A 15,166-nucleotide genomic window follows, 5' to 3' on the forward strand; every position below is an offset into this window, starting at 1 on the left:
TATTTAGGTTCTTGAAAAAGTGCTTATTTGCTTCTTTCCTCTTCACCTTGCCCTGCCTGTCTACAGACTCTCTTCCTGCATTTCACTTGCATTACTTCTTGCAGAGTTAACCCTTTGAGTTTATTTCTCTTGCAGAGACAAACATGGGGCTTCAGGCCACTTTTTGTGACACGTGATAGAGTTCAAGATCAGTGTTTCTATAGATACCATAAACTGACAAATATGAGGTTTTCATAGCCACAGGTTTTAACCATAGGTTGTTTCTTGAAAATTGTCCAATGACTGACTTTGTGCATATTAAAAAAAAAAGTTTGTTATATTCTTCTTCATTCCACCAAAAAGCCCACATACATAAAAATTCCATTAATTACCAGATGGATAGTTAAAGCGGGGCCAGCCACTGCTTTTTATTTCACAAATCTTTATTGCAATGTAATCCTGGTTATATGTACGAATTGGAGAGGGTGGAGAGCAGCTCTGTGGAAAGAGATCTGAGGGTCTGGGTTGATGGCAAGTTGAACATGAGTCAGCAGTGTGCCCTGGCAGCCAGAAAGGCCAACCACATCCGCGGGTGCATCAAGCACACCATAGCTAGCTGGTCGAGGGAGGTGATTGTCTCACTCTGCACTGCTCTGGTGCAGCCCCACCTTGAGTACTGCAGACAGTTTTTGAGCACCTCTGTAGAAGAAGGACATCAAACTATTAGAGTGTGTCCAGAGGAGGGAGACCAAAACGGTGAAAGGTCTCAGGGCAAGACTTACAAGAAGCGACTGAAGTCACCTGGTTTGTTCAGCTTGTAGCGGAGAAAAGGCTGAGGAGTGCCCTCGTCACAGTCTGCAACTTCCTCAGGGTGGGCAGTGGAGGGGGAGGTGCTGATCTCCTCTCTCTGGTGACCAGCAATAGAGCACGAGAAGAATGGAATGAAGCTTGTAGGTGTAGGGGTATGAAGCTTGGAATAGAATGGTAGCTTGGAGTGGAAGCTTGGTATGGAATGAGGTTGTGTTGTAGGGGTAGTTCAGATTGGACATTAGGAAAAGGTTCTGTACTGAGACAATGGTCAGTCACTGGAACAGGCTCCCCAGGGAAGTGGTCATGGCACCAAGCCTGTCAGAGTTCAAGGAGCGTCTGAATGATGCCTTTAGACATATGGTCTCTAGCAGAGAGTTGGACTCGATCTTTCTGGGTCCCTTCCAGCTCGAGATATTCTATGATTCTATTCTTGAGTCTGCTTGAAAATTAAGGTAGCTGCAGAATATCACCTTCTTCAAAATTGCTTAAGATTGATTGAAATTAATGAAATACTGTTTTTTATGTTGTATATACAATATGCTGTACATAAAATGTTAATGTAAATTACATAGTAAGTGAACCAAGAGAGTGTCTTTTCTTTTTATAAACACTAATATGACTTTCATAAATTCAGAACATACTGTTGTTTTGAGTAATCATCTATGATGAGTTAAATATGTGTGTAGTCATAGAAGGTCTTTACTACCAGTTTAAAATTAATAATGTAAAAAATAAGACTGGCCCTTACTTATGTTGGAAAAGTTTAATTTACTTTATTCCAAGACTACTGAATAGTGCTGTTCCACAAGCCTCAATTCTGTTAATTGTACCGGTGTTTCCAAAATTACTTTTTAGGAAGAGTTAGAAAGTGAAAGCATGAAGTTGAAGCAACTTGAGGACAAAAACAATCAAAAGGAAAGGAAGCTTCTATCTATTATTTCCAACCAAGAAGACAAAATAAGAACTCTGAAAAGCAAATTGAAAGAATTTAATGAACCGCAAAAGGGTATACAGATGCCAGCGTATAAAAGGGAGGTAAGATAAGAAACCAAACAGAGATAAAATTTTAAAAATCCATCCTTTTGTAAATTATTACTTCTTTCAAACATGCTTATATTGCTTATTCTAAGAAACTAATTTTAAATTTCAGCATTACATAATTACCAGGAAATATTTAAAGTATATAAAGCACATGGGGAACGCCACGCTATTAAATACATATTGGTTGGTTTGCGTGTTAATTATTTTTATGTTACGCCGTTAAAAATGTAGTCTTTGTGAAAACGCCAGATTAGCATTTCTGTTTTATAATTTTCATTTGGAAGTTTCCACCAAGATTGAGTTGATTTTTTCACTTTCACGCCACCCTATTTTAGTTACAGAATAGCATGCAGAGTGCTAGTCTGTCCCTGTGGGATAGCTAGAGTGCAGTCACCAGTGTGAATCTAGCCATGTAAACGTATTTTAGCTAGGTAGTTTAAAGTGAATATAGATAAGGGTAGGAGCACAGCAACACATAACTTGTTGCTATTAGACTTCCCAAGCATAACTTAAGTTACTGTGGCAATCATTTGTAACCCATGTTGCTAGATGTATTGCAGCTCAAATGTGTCCACAGGAGCTGCAGGTGCACTTCAGTGCAAGGTAAGACAAACCTGTAGGCAATGGCTCTGTCATTATGAACAGTGTATCATTTAAATCAGCTGATATGACATATGATCAAGTTCTGTGTCGGATTTGGAGCACATATGAACTACCCAGGCCATCTGGTAATGTAGATCTTAGTGGAACTGCAGCTTAATGACTGATTATTATAAAAAACTTTTCTTAATGCCTGGCAGATTTAAAAGTATGTAATACTAGAGCAAACCACAAGGTGGTAGTCAAAGTTAATAACTTATTTAAAAACGTGCTGTAAGTCTTGACATACTCGCCTGTGATGTGTTCAATGAAATTTTCAGTGTATAAATTGATTTTTAAGAGCTAAAATAGCTGGATACCTCCCTAAGCTTATACACAATACATAATCTTACCTTAGACATGATTACAGTCAAGCAATAGTCTTAAAACCAGTTTCCTTTCAAGGGAATATGAGCAAAGGAATGCCACGCTGAGTTGCTATGTTAAACTAAAAATAGGAATTTCACACAAACAGTAGAAAAAAGGTTTTGTCATTTGTGAATGTTTTGAGAGCTTCCAGAAGGACTAGGTGAAGGATCCCGTGACATTTTTATTCATATCAGGGTGAAGAGCAAAATTAATATGCTAACCTGTAATCAGTATTTTCATATTTTACTTCAAGGTGAGCAGTAAGAAAGTTGTTCCAGATAAGACTGAATTTTCTCTGGGGATCTCTGGTATTTCACCTGTGCCTGAAAGGTAAGTACTTTTACAACATTTTTTAAATTTCCTTTTAATTGTCTTTCCTGCTATTAAAGAAGATGAGCTATTTCCCTCTTTTCTACACAGTATCTTAAAAAAATGGATGAGGGTGGTGGAGGGTGAGAGCAGCAGAGGTCAAAGAGGTGATGTGGGAAGGTAATAAAGCCAGCAACTATGTGGAATCGTAGCTGGGACTTTGCAAATATGTAGGGATAAGTTGGGAGAAATCAAAATAGCCACTTGATTCAGCAGCAGGTTGAACTTTGTGGGAAACAACAGTGGATGTTAATGCTGCATTTTGGATAAGCATTAACTCCCTTGCATTAGCTCTCTTCAGAACAGGAATGTACAACCGTACATTAACTGGAGGAGGTCTGATAGTCAGCATGAAGAAATCATGTTTGGCCTGATCCTTCCTAAATGAGAGAGTTTGAAACCAGGTTTACCTGTAAGCTGAAGCCAGTCAGCCCTTGCTATGGCCAAGGGACTAAAAGCAGTTTATTTCCCAAGCAAGTATTCCCTCTTCTGCCAGTGTTTTTGGGGAAAAAATAGTGACCAAAGTCTTAGGCTTGCCTTTTTCACAGGATAGGCAGTATTACCACTTCTAACAGTGTTGCTGAGGTCAAGTAGAAGATTCTCTAAGGTGAAGCTAGGAGAATACTGGGGAAAAGTATATCGTAAACTCTTGCTGTCTACTTATACTCTTGCCTAGGCATCTGCTTTTAGCCACTTTCAGACACAGGCCTGGTGAACTACGTGGATCTTTATTCTGACTCACTACTGCTTTATGATAAGAAAGAGAGGAAATAAGACGGTGATGGTATAAAGACTTTTTTGTCTTTACTGATTTATATGTAAAAAACGAAAAACTTTTACCTGTCTTCTGTCTCCCTCCTCTCAAATAGCTCCCTTACTTTACTGTTTTCTTGGAAAGAGGTATGTGACTGGTAAGATTACTGGTAATCTTACACTTGTAAGATTATAGTATCACAAATGTCTAGCAAATTACAATTGATTCATCTAATCATATGTATATTTTAAAGCTCCAATTAGAAACTTCTGTTCAGAGTCTTTTTTAATTTCTTATTTATCAAAACACCTGAAAATGGTCAGAATGTAAGTGTTAACAGTAGCAAATTTAACTCCTTCTGTAGATTTTTTTTTTTCCAATGAGATACAAATAGACATTTGTGTCTTCAAAAAGAGAAGCACAGCAGAAGTAGGAACACAGCTCGTGACACTTTTAATTGCTGTATGAATAAGCAATAAAAAGGAAAACAGTTCCCTGGGTTAAAGAAAAATCCCTTTTGAGCTCTTTTGATACAAAGATGCAAAAAAGAACACAAATCCAGTTTGTCTCCAAACTTTTTTCATCCTTTAAGTTCATTTTATAAAATCCATTATATTGTGTTTAGAAATAGAAATTACTCAGCAAGTTTATTAAAATTTCACAGTGGAATTTTCTGGATGCATCGATAACTGAATAACGTAGTGCCTTTGGGCAAATAAAACTCACAAAAGAACTATTTTTACCATTCTCAGTGCAGATAACTAAATACTGGATGTCCATATGATGCTCTGGAAAAGATACCATTTTTAAAAAATCCCTCAAAATAAAAGGAAAAGTCATGGGATATTGTATAAAACAGAGAAGGATGAGTTCACGAGTCCCTCTCCAAAATGTCAGGTAGACAGAGAAAGAAGGAGCAGTAACAAATGCTTGTGTGTTCCTTCTCCTGCTAAGTCTGAAGTGCACAGAAAACAATAGAAAACAATTCATGTTCACAGCAGCAGCATCTTATTTTCCCTAGAATGAGATGCAAACAGTATCCTTGTGAAAGATAAGCTGTTCCACAAAATTCCTGAGGGAAGGGAAAGAAATTTAAAGGCTGGATTTTTCGAGGGAGGCCCTAGCAGGGTCAGGCCCTAAACTTGAGTGTATGTGTGCATGATATGACTGAACAGCTCTTTGACAACATTTTCTTCTCCCTTTTCTGCTTGCTTTTACTGAGAACAAAAATGTGTACACATATGTTGAGGAAAAACGTATCCAAGAAAAGTAGCTTACACTATTGTTGTTACCTGGTTTGTGGATGTGACTAGATTAAAGGTCACAACAAGCTGAGTGGATTGACTCCTTAATTTACCATTTTCATCTTCCAGGGAGAATCTGGAGACTATTTTCCAGGACATGAAAGAAGAGTGTCATCGAATATGTGTGCTAGCCAGAGAACAAACAGACCAACTGAGTAAATTTAAGATAAAGCCAGAACCTGAAACTGGTAATATCATACTTAAGCTCTTATTGTGATTCAACTGTTTGAAAGCTTTGCTTTATATTTGAAAATACTGTAAATTACACATACATAGAAGTACTTTCACTGTTTACCATCTGCCTTTTTCAAGTCTGTTCACATGGTGCTCAGTATTTCACCAAGAAAGCGCACCGCCAGTTTTGGCATTCTATGACGAATGCTCCAAATAACATGCTATAAAAGACAGTCATCACATCAATGGCTCTTGTAATTGTTTTGTCCCTTGGAGTGAGAGGCAGGCACTTACTACATGTGATATCCCATCATACTGTGTGAATGACAGCGCTTGCTTGCTTTTAATTTAGCTGTCAGTTCAAAAGATGTCTGTTATGAATGTCTCTAGCCCCATATCTCTTAGAGGAAAACTGCAGGACTGAGGAGAGCCAGAGGACTTATTTTCTAGGCTTCCTTGTCCAGACTTTTGAATATTGTTTTGTTATATGGAACAAGAGCCTAATCCAGCACTTCCTGAAAACAGAAGAAAGGCTTGATTTTTGTTGCAACTGGAAGAGATCTTGAATGTCTGGTTCTGCTATTGCTGACATTTAATATAACGTAAGCTACTGTACGCATTCCTTACTAGCTTTGCTTAATAGTAGGATCAGACCATTTTGAAATGGTTTCAGAAAGCACCTGCCAAACTTACACAGTTGAAGCAAAAGATGCTGATTTCAGCACTTGCTTCTAATTCAGGTTATACCATTGCTGAAGTTTTGTTACATGAAGTGCTAATGTGTAGCTTGCGGCTTCAAATTGCTACGTCCGAACTGTATTGTTATATTCTGATTGTACACTACTAAACTTTATTATTTGGGGGTGAGAATTTTGAGGTATGAGGGCTTGGTTACTTCTTGCAGAATGGCTTTTTTTTCCTTAAATAAGTGCCTAGCTCAACTGTGTGAAAACAGTGATGATCACCTGAGAGATGTCAGAAGGCTGCTGTGCAAGAAATGTGCACGGAAGTTATTCTCTCACCTTATTAGAAGTGACTGTGTATATTACTACAATTTTTGTTCATAAAGTGCTGAAGATTAAGGAGGAATTATCAAAACATAGGGAAAATATGGTCCCACTTATGAGTAGTTATTCAGTTTTAATATTTACCTAATTTGAAAACCAATGGGAGTTTGGTACCTGAATACCTTCTAAAATTGTGCTTATGGTGCCTAGCATTTTCTTGACACCATGTGAAATGGTTTTGGTTCCAGCTTCTATTTCTGCCAGAGCACTTCAGTAAATATATGCAAGTATGTGTTAAGAATATGGGACAACATAATTTTCAGTAAAATGAAAATGTTTGTAGCCATAAATCAAAGAGAAAAACAACTATTAGGACAGAATTATTTCCTTTTATTTCTGTTCTGGTAGTTTTTGTGTCAGAGCTACGCCTCAAACTGATTTCAAATAAATAAAAATAAAGGTTAACAAGTCAATAAGGAAGTTCAAAAGCCTCTCAGGAAAAATACCAACACCAAACTTCAGTAACTGTATGTACTTCAGTGGACTATTTAATGTTTTCTTCATTCTTTCTTCACAGAAATACAGTTTTCCATGCCGATACAGTGTACTGATAAAACTGATGAACAAGCAGAAGAGCTTTTTAAGCCTCGGGTTATAAAGGATATAAATAGAGGTGCATCATGCATCACATCTATCACACCAAGAGGAGTGGGCCAAGATGAGGACAACAACTCTGTAGAATCACTTTCTAAATTTAATGTCAAGTTTCCACCTACAGACAATGACTCTGCTTTCTTGCAGAGCACTCAGGAAAAACCAACAGTTCCTTGTACTGGTATAGCTGAAAAGATGCTTCAAGATCATCATTTTAACCTGGAGCACAGAGACCGTGCTGTTAACCTCAGTAAATTGGAACCTAACTCATTTGAAGCTCATGGAGTTGATCTCATGACCTCAGCTTTACAAAGCTTAACTACTGTTGACAAAACAAACCCCCAAAATCATGCAAACATGCCCATAGAAAATACCCGTGACAAAACATGTTTAAAAACAGCAGACACTGGTTTCACATTTGTACCTAAGCACACAATGCAAGCTGTACCTGAAGTAATTTTCTCTTCTTTAGAAGCTGCTGGGACAACCGTCAGAGGTCCTCACCAGGTACCTTTCTATAAATACTGTACTTCTCAAAAAATGGTAACGATTTAGTGAACCCACTTTGCAAAAATCTTTGAGACAGGATTAATACATTTTATGAAGTATCTCATCAGCCTTCTTTTAAGAAAACATCTCTTGTCAGTTCTTCCTGATACTAAAGTACGTATGCAAGGCACTTTTCCAGTGAAAGGGCGGGAATTTAAGCAGATGGAAGCAGTGGATATGCTTGTACAAATTTCAGTTCATTTAGATATTAATTGCGTCTATATCTATTTCAAAGCTGCCATTAATTGTAAGTTGCCCCCTAGATTGCTTGCTTTCTACCTTGATCTCAGTTGAATAGGGCACGTAATTGTTTTAATTGTTTTTAATGTACAGCAGAGAATACGACAAATGGACTAATTAAAAAGCTGAAGAGAGAAATACTTCACTGTGGAAAAATTATCTACTTTTTCTCTTAATCTGAGGTATAAGCAGCACCCTATTCTTCCCCTCTAAGAAAGCTTAAATGTTTTTTGTCATAGTTTAAGAAGTCAAGGAGGAAAGCATATTTATTTTTTCAAATTAAGGGAAGTTCACTAAAATACTTTATTTTAGGTTTATGTAGGTACTTTGGGTTTGAATTTCAGTTATAGCTTCTGAAAGCAAGGCCCAGTTGCTATAATGCAGAAAAACATTTCAGCAGGTTCTGGCAATCACATCTCTGAATATTTTGCTGCTTTTGTGTAACATCCTGTCTCAACTGAAATTGCTGGCAAAATTATTATGCACCTTTGTAGGCTTTATTTTCCATTTCTGTGGCTTTTCTTGCACATTGTGAAAGGATAGCTTTTCAGGAACAAGGAATTAGTGATATTTAGGAATTCTGTGAGGGTGGATTTGGCATATTTACTGTCTACATTGATGTGGTTTTGTGTTCTTTGCTAATGACGAGGTACGTGCAGTAGAAGAGCTTTACCTCTTAATTTGGCCACTGCATGACATGCAAAGCTAACATTTGGAAAGCATTTGTAAGACATGATAGCTTTGATGTTTTCTTCTCCTAAAACGTACCCAGTCTAGTTCAGTTTTCTATTGCAAACCAGTTTTGGATGAAATGTTTAAAGCGTGGAAAGTTTGCTATTCTTCATCATAGCATTTTAAATTATAACCCTGATTTTTCAGAATATGTTTTAAGTATCTATTTGTAATGTAGAAGATCTCGACTCTATACAAACTTACCAATCACAGGTTTTATTGTGCTTTGTTTTTCATCAATTCCTCAGTTACTAAGTTGTGACTGAGTTAAACAACTGAAACCTGGTAGAATTCCTGTGGAGCTGTGAAGCATTCACTCCATTGCTTGTTACTATCCTCTTTTTTTTGTATTCCCTCTCCAGCTTGTTCTTTTACTAGTTAGTCTGTGTATTCATTTTTCAATAGATGGCACCCTGCATTGTATATTACAGCAAGTGAAACAGCTGGTATGTGATTACAAATTAATAGGGGAGAACGCAGCTGAAAAAGTAGAGAAGAGCTGTAGTTAAATAGCAGTAAGACTTTGGTTTGATCAGTGGTATTTCTGTAAAATAAGGATAATAATACGGAGCCATGATTTCAAATGTTAATTATCTACTTTGTGGAGAAAGTGTAATGCTAGCACTTGGAGAAAAGAAAAGGCAATGGTGAACTGTTTCAGTATTTTTAAGTCCTATCTATGATAGCACTGTAGAGCACGCAGGACACTGATTAAAATGTTGTATATTAACCAGAAGCTTGTTTGAAACAAGCCAGTATTATTACTTTAGAATCCATTAAATATACTACTATGTATATCAATATATTTAAACATCCATCACCTCTATTCAGCTGCCTGAAACTATTCCTGAACCATTCAAAAGAGGTTTTAAGTATTTTTCCCAATGAATTGGACTCAGCTTTAGAGTGTTTCCTGACTGTTGTTGTGCTAGAGATTTGATTCACAGATAATATATATGTTGATTAAAATACTGGTTTTTTAAATTACTTGCATACATGCCCTTTGGACTGTATTAACCTAAGCAAAATTGATGCATAAACTTGTTCTTAGTATTTTTACCACCTTTCTAAAGGGCAGTTACACTGCTTATGGCTTCCATCATCTCTGCTACCAGTGAAACTCCAACAGGGAGGAATTATATACCTGATTCTTTTTCCTAGTGTAGATAAAACTTTCAAGTATTTACTACATATGTTAACTTATAAAATGGAAAACCCCATAAATGCAATAGATTTGGTAACAGTAAGGTCTTGGAACTGCTCTCAGTTGCTGTAATAAATTTAGCTCTTTCCTTCTATGTGGATACTAAATGTGAAAACTCCGTACTGTTTTCTTAGGATGTAACTTTTAAAAAAAAACCCATGTGACTGAAAAGAGCAGCAGATTAAAATAAACATGCGTATTAGTGGACCTAGGATTTTACAGACTACATTTAATTGAGCCTTGCATAGAGATGCGTGTGTTTATCGGTATTCACAGTTTGAGGGGGTTTTTTTCCACCAAAAATATTTCTAAGAACGTTCATGATTTTAAAAGCAAATTGATAGTCTATTGATCTTAATCTGACTATTACTGTTTTTGAAATGGAACACCTGCTTAAATATATCACTGTTCTGAAAAGCATATTAAGCACATGCTTAACATTCAAAGAAAGAAATGGAAGTCAAGTGCCTGCCTCAGTGGGCTGCTGGATGAGTATACCTCCCTTGTGCTTCCAAGATCAGAAATCTTACTATGTCCTTTGTGAAGTTTTTACAATACTATTTTATCTTTCTTCAAATGGTGCTTTACATCATAAGATACTAGAAACAAGTAATTCTAAACACATTTCTGTAGGGATGTTTAAGTGTGTCAGTGTCTAGATAGATTTAATATGCAATTTACACCAGCAGCATACAATAAGTAGATTCTTTGAGCTGAAAAAAGTGGTGTGATTGCACTTAATTACTAATTAGTCCATTTAATTATATGGATTGCTGACCATAATGAAAGACAGTAAATCTGCTACTGCCATCTCATAAGCTAAACACTATTTAAATGGGGAGCAGACAGGAAGTTGAGTCCAAGAAGTTTAACTAATTTAAAAATCAGCTTAAAAATTAAAAATTTAAAAGAAGGTTTAGCCACTATGAAAGTCCGGTTAGTTGTACAGTGAGTTACTATGGGAGGAATAAATAATAGATCCTAACTATTTGGTGTGATTAAATTTGAATAGAGCTGAAAATTAAAATCCTTGGGTAAGTATCGATAGCAAGAAACTTAAAACTTTTAAAGAAACTACTTTCTGAAGTATTCCTGCTTGCCTTCCCATGTGCGCGTGAAGTAAGAGAGAAGAAAACGGAGCCAAAAAATCTGTAGGGTGCTCTTCTCTTCTAGGTTCCATCCCCACATTGAGCTCATACCAGCTTGCTGCTGTTCTGTCTACTTTGCAGTCACAGCACTATGCATTTCGTTTTCAGTTTACTCAAAACCTGATTGTCCTGGCCATGTACCATGACTGTGTGTTTTATATTGTGTTGCTAATACTAAAGTAATGAAACTCAATATTAAACTTTACTTTGAAAACTGATAGAAGACCTTTTGATTCGTAATTGGTATGATGCTAAATAATTAGCGTACGCTCTGGCTTAAAATTTGGATCAGGCATAAGTCCCTTGAACTCCAGTGTCAGGTAAACAGACATGGCGGCTTTAAACTAACTAGCCCAGGGATCAAGAGCGGTGCTGAACCAAATTTAGGATGGCTTACAGAATGCATGGACAGATACTGAGATGGTCCCATTGAATGTGATGGTGTTGTAGAATCGTAGAGTCATTTAGGTTGGAAAAGACCTTTAAGATTATTGACCCCAACCATTCAAGTCATGGCAGAAGGAATCCCAAAACAGATTCTTTGAGACACATCTACACTAAAAGGCAACCAGAGCAAATAAGTAACTTAAGCCATATGACGTTGCTCTAGTCACTTTGTAAGTAATCTTTAAACAAGTTATGCATCAGTAATATAGCAATAAAATATGATTCATATTAACTCTGGACAAGAAACATTTTATTCTAAGGTAAACGTGTGTGTTCTCATTTCTGTTAAATGGCTATTATGTAGTAGGGCTCCTACAGTAAAATACTGAAAGGCAAAGTTAAAGAGAAGCATTAATATGTATCAGACTGATATTACAGACTTCTGCTCATAGCAGTATTTAGCATTAATACATAGGTAATGTGTTTGCAAGGATAGTATGTTTATAGAACTTTAAAAAATCAAAGTCCTATCTTGCTTTTCTTAAATGAGGACTCTTGTTAATGTCTCTGGTCAGGCAGGTGCAGCTGGCACCTAGTTTAAAGAGGAGGGGTTTTTTAATATAAATAAAAACCACAGCATAATGTAAACGACATGGTAAATCACAGCAATAATAATTTTATGTTTCTTTTAGCTCGTTTGGCAGCCTCAAGACAATGATTTGCTGGCACAAGCTTATACAGACTCTGAACTGAATCAGTGTGGAATATGTGAATTCTGTCGAGAAGTTTTCCCACCATCTATAACATCTAAGGAAGATTTTCTTCGGCATCTGAATTCCCACTTTAAAGTACAGTCTTAACGTATGAGAATTCAATGGATCGCTGTTTTTTGCGTACATTTGATATTTTTTTTATTCAATAGATATGCTAAGAATTTAAGAATTAAGACTTCTTGTAACAAGAACTTATTACTGAAATTGTCACATAAGCAGATTTTTTAATTGTCCTTTGCTAAAAAGAAACTGTAAGTCACTCAGTACTGTAATTCACATTTTTGCTTGTTATACTTCAATATTACCTTTGAGAGTGATGTTAAACACTTTTTCTTCTTTGTTTTCTTTCCCTTTTTTTCTCCAGTTAATCATTGCCTGTATAGGCCCAAAGTCATTGTTATATTTATGAGTGTAGACTCACAGGAATAACGCCTTAATCTGTCTGTGGAAATTGGTGTCACGCTCAGAATTTTTTCTCAGTATCCAGTGATGCCACTATGTTTTCCTTGAAGTAAACAGGAAGAGAAATAGGCTCTCATTTTTCATTTCCATTATAAAATTACCGAATTTAACTTATAGCAGTGAACCTCAATTCAGTTTCTTTTAAAATCATCACAGTAACTGAATGTCAGGTGTGCCAAAATTAGGACAGGCTTGTTCACTAGTAACATAAATGAATGGTTGACTTTTCCAGGTGAATTTTGTACTAGAGACAGTAATCAGATGCAACACATGAATTACTCTTTTGCCAAACTGTAACAGTAGCAATTTTATGGATATCTGTTCTGTTACAAAAAAATAGCTGTTTTGCTCATGTACCTTTCTAGCATTAATAATTAGTAAAAATACTTCCATGGAGAAGGTTATATTAGTATGAAGGACAGAGTGAGAAAAGGTTAAACTTCCCTTAAAACTAAGAATACTAAAGGTTATTTCCCTTTCCTTCTAGTCTGCTATGAAGGATCGCTCAATCTCTTACAGCCTAGAAAGGAAACGAAAACCTAATCACCCAAATCTCAGTGACTCCATTTCTAACCTGAATATGCTTAGTGGCTTTCTTAATGCAAGTTAAATTTGTGTTTAGTTTAAACATTGCATTCTGATAACGTTTGCAGATTTTTTGGATTTGTTTGGATCAAATTAAAAAAGGGGGAGAGTTACTAAGTCATTTAAATTAATGGTAAAGGGTGACTCGGAGCTTTTTGCATTTTAACTTAACATAGGTTTTAGTCCTGATATTTGATCATTAGCATTAATATTTTCATAGAAGCAAGGCACAACAGTTTCTCTTTCTAAATATTTGTTCACAAGTGACCAATTTCTGGAAGAATTACCTTCTGCATTATTTTTAGAAATTGATTTCTCTGCAATTATTTTCTCTATTTTAAACATCTTATGTTTGTGACTGGCTGTTAGCGGGGTGCACTGTATTAAACAGCCGTGTACAGTGGATGTCTGCTACATGACCTGGAGACAGTTTGTTACTGTTAACAGCCCTGGAGCCCCGCTGGTGCCCAGCGCTGAGGAGGATCCGTTCATCCCTCGACTCGCCGTGCGGCGTGTGAGGGACCTCCCCAGAGAGCACGGCTGGGGGTGGTTCCTGGGAGCGGCAGAAGTTCCAGGATTGGGAGGAGAGAAGGGGATGCGCACATCTCCAGCCAGCCCGACACAAACCCGACTTGTCCTCTCAGCTGTAAAATTCAAGCTCAGGAGCTCACGTTATTAAGAGCTGAACAAACTGCGAATCACCTTTACAAAAAAAAAAAAATAAAAGAATCTGTTCCTCTCCCCTTGTCCCCCCCGTCATGTTCGAGCGCGTTTTCCCCATGAGGTCTCCTGCTGGCAGAGAACGGAGCCCTGCGCTGAGTCCGGGGCCACGGCTCTTTGTTGCTGGAGGCAGCCTGGTCCCCAGCTCCGCCTGCAGAGCTGCGGCCGCCCCTGCGGCCAGGGCAGAGTGGGGAACCCGAGCGGGGTAGGGAAGGGGGTGCACAGTTGTCCAAAGCTTCGTCGGCCAGCAGACCCCGTCCATCTCCCGCAGTGTGAGCTCCTGCCTAGTGCGGAGTCTTAGGAAGCCGTTTAGTTCTGTGTGCTTAAAACTACTGCTGCCTGAGGACGTCCCGATAGGCTCACCGATCAGACCACTGCGAGGGGCACCAGTCTGGTTTTAAAATAAATAAATCAATCTCACGCAAAGCAGTTGTGAGCTACTTGAAGTGGGAGGTGAGTGCGGTCCGTGAGTGGGCCCCACTCATACAGCTTTCCTGGAGGCTGCTGCTGCCAGCAGGGACATCTGCTTTATTACACTCACCAGGGGAGGCTCAGCATTCCTCCCCTCTGCTCCCCCTTGCACGCAAGCTCAAGTCAGCAGAGGAGGCTGAATGCAACCAAATGGGAACTGGGATCTCATGAAAAATAATAGGAATTCTGGGGCAAGGAAGTGGAACTTGAGAGGAAGGAAAGAAAGAGCAGACTCGTGCCAAGGCGTAGTACCGAGTTCCTCCTCTCCCAGAGCCAGCGAAATCTCCGCTGGGGGGGTCCCCGGGCTGAAGCCGCTGCCACGGCTCACCTGCCACGCCTCACCCGTGGCCCCCCTCCCCTCGCCGCCCGCGCTGACGGTACCCGACGCACGAACCCCCGGGCGTGCAGCCCGTACTCGCGGAAACTCTGGTGCAGGCCTGGAGGCGAGGCACCAAACGGCTCCCCCCGCTGCCTGGGAGGCTTCTGAGGGGCACGCCGCGGCGTGGCGGCTGCCTCAGCCCGCTGCGAAGGCTCAGAGCCGGCGGCAGGATAGAACACATGTAGCTCCTCTGTCTCCCTGGCTAACTCGACAGCTGCTCGTAGCTCCAGTAATTAGACTGTCAGTGCTTGTTAGAGGAGAGGAAAACGCTCATGTGACAGATTCCACGAGTCCTCTGCTTTTTTTAAGATCTCAAAGAAATCACCAGAGCATTAACTGAGATCACTTATTCCTCTGGAATCAGAAGGGAAGAAGTTCCCTCTGCCATCTCGCACTCCAATCAGAGCTCTCTTCCG

The 15,166-nt window shown here is 38.5% G+C and overlaps 1 protein-coding gene across 1 annotated transcript in view; it reads left to right on the plus strand.

Annotated features, from left to right (window-relative positions):
• TANK (TRAF family member-associated NFKB activator) overlaps nucleotides 1-12,694 on the plus strand; it is a 24,873-nt gene extending 12,179 nt beyond the window's left edge. The window contains exons 4-8 of the mRNA XM_010192001.1: nucleotides 1,645-1,824; nucleotides 3,092-3,168; nucleotides 5,335-5,453; nucleotides 7,024-7,607; nucleotides 12,053-12,694. Coding sequence (XP_010190303.1) covers nucleotides 1,645-1,824; nucleotides 3,092-3,168; nucleotides 5,335-5,453; nucleotides 7,024-7,607; nucleotides 12,053-12,220 — 1,128 coding nt within the window. The 3' untranslated portion in view covers nucleotides 12,221-12,694. The remainder of the gene's footprint in view (nucleotides 1-1,644; nucleotides 1,825-3,091; nucleotides 3,169-5,334; nucleotides 5,454-7,023; nucleotides 7,608-12,052) is intronic.
• Nucleotides 12,695-15,166: the final 2,472 nt, after the last annotated feature.

Source organism: Mesitornis unicolor, unplaced genomic scaffold (assembly GCF_000695765.1).
Source record: "Mesitornis unicolor isolate BGI_N332 unplaced genomic scaffold, ASM69576v1 scaffold29529, whole genome shotgun sequence".
In the NCBI taxonomy this organism is placed as follows: Eukaryota; Metazoa; Chordata; class Aves; order Mesitornithiformes; family Mesitornithidae; genus Mesitornis; species Mesitornis unicolor.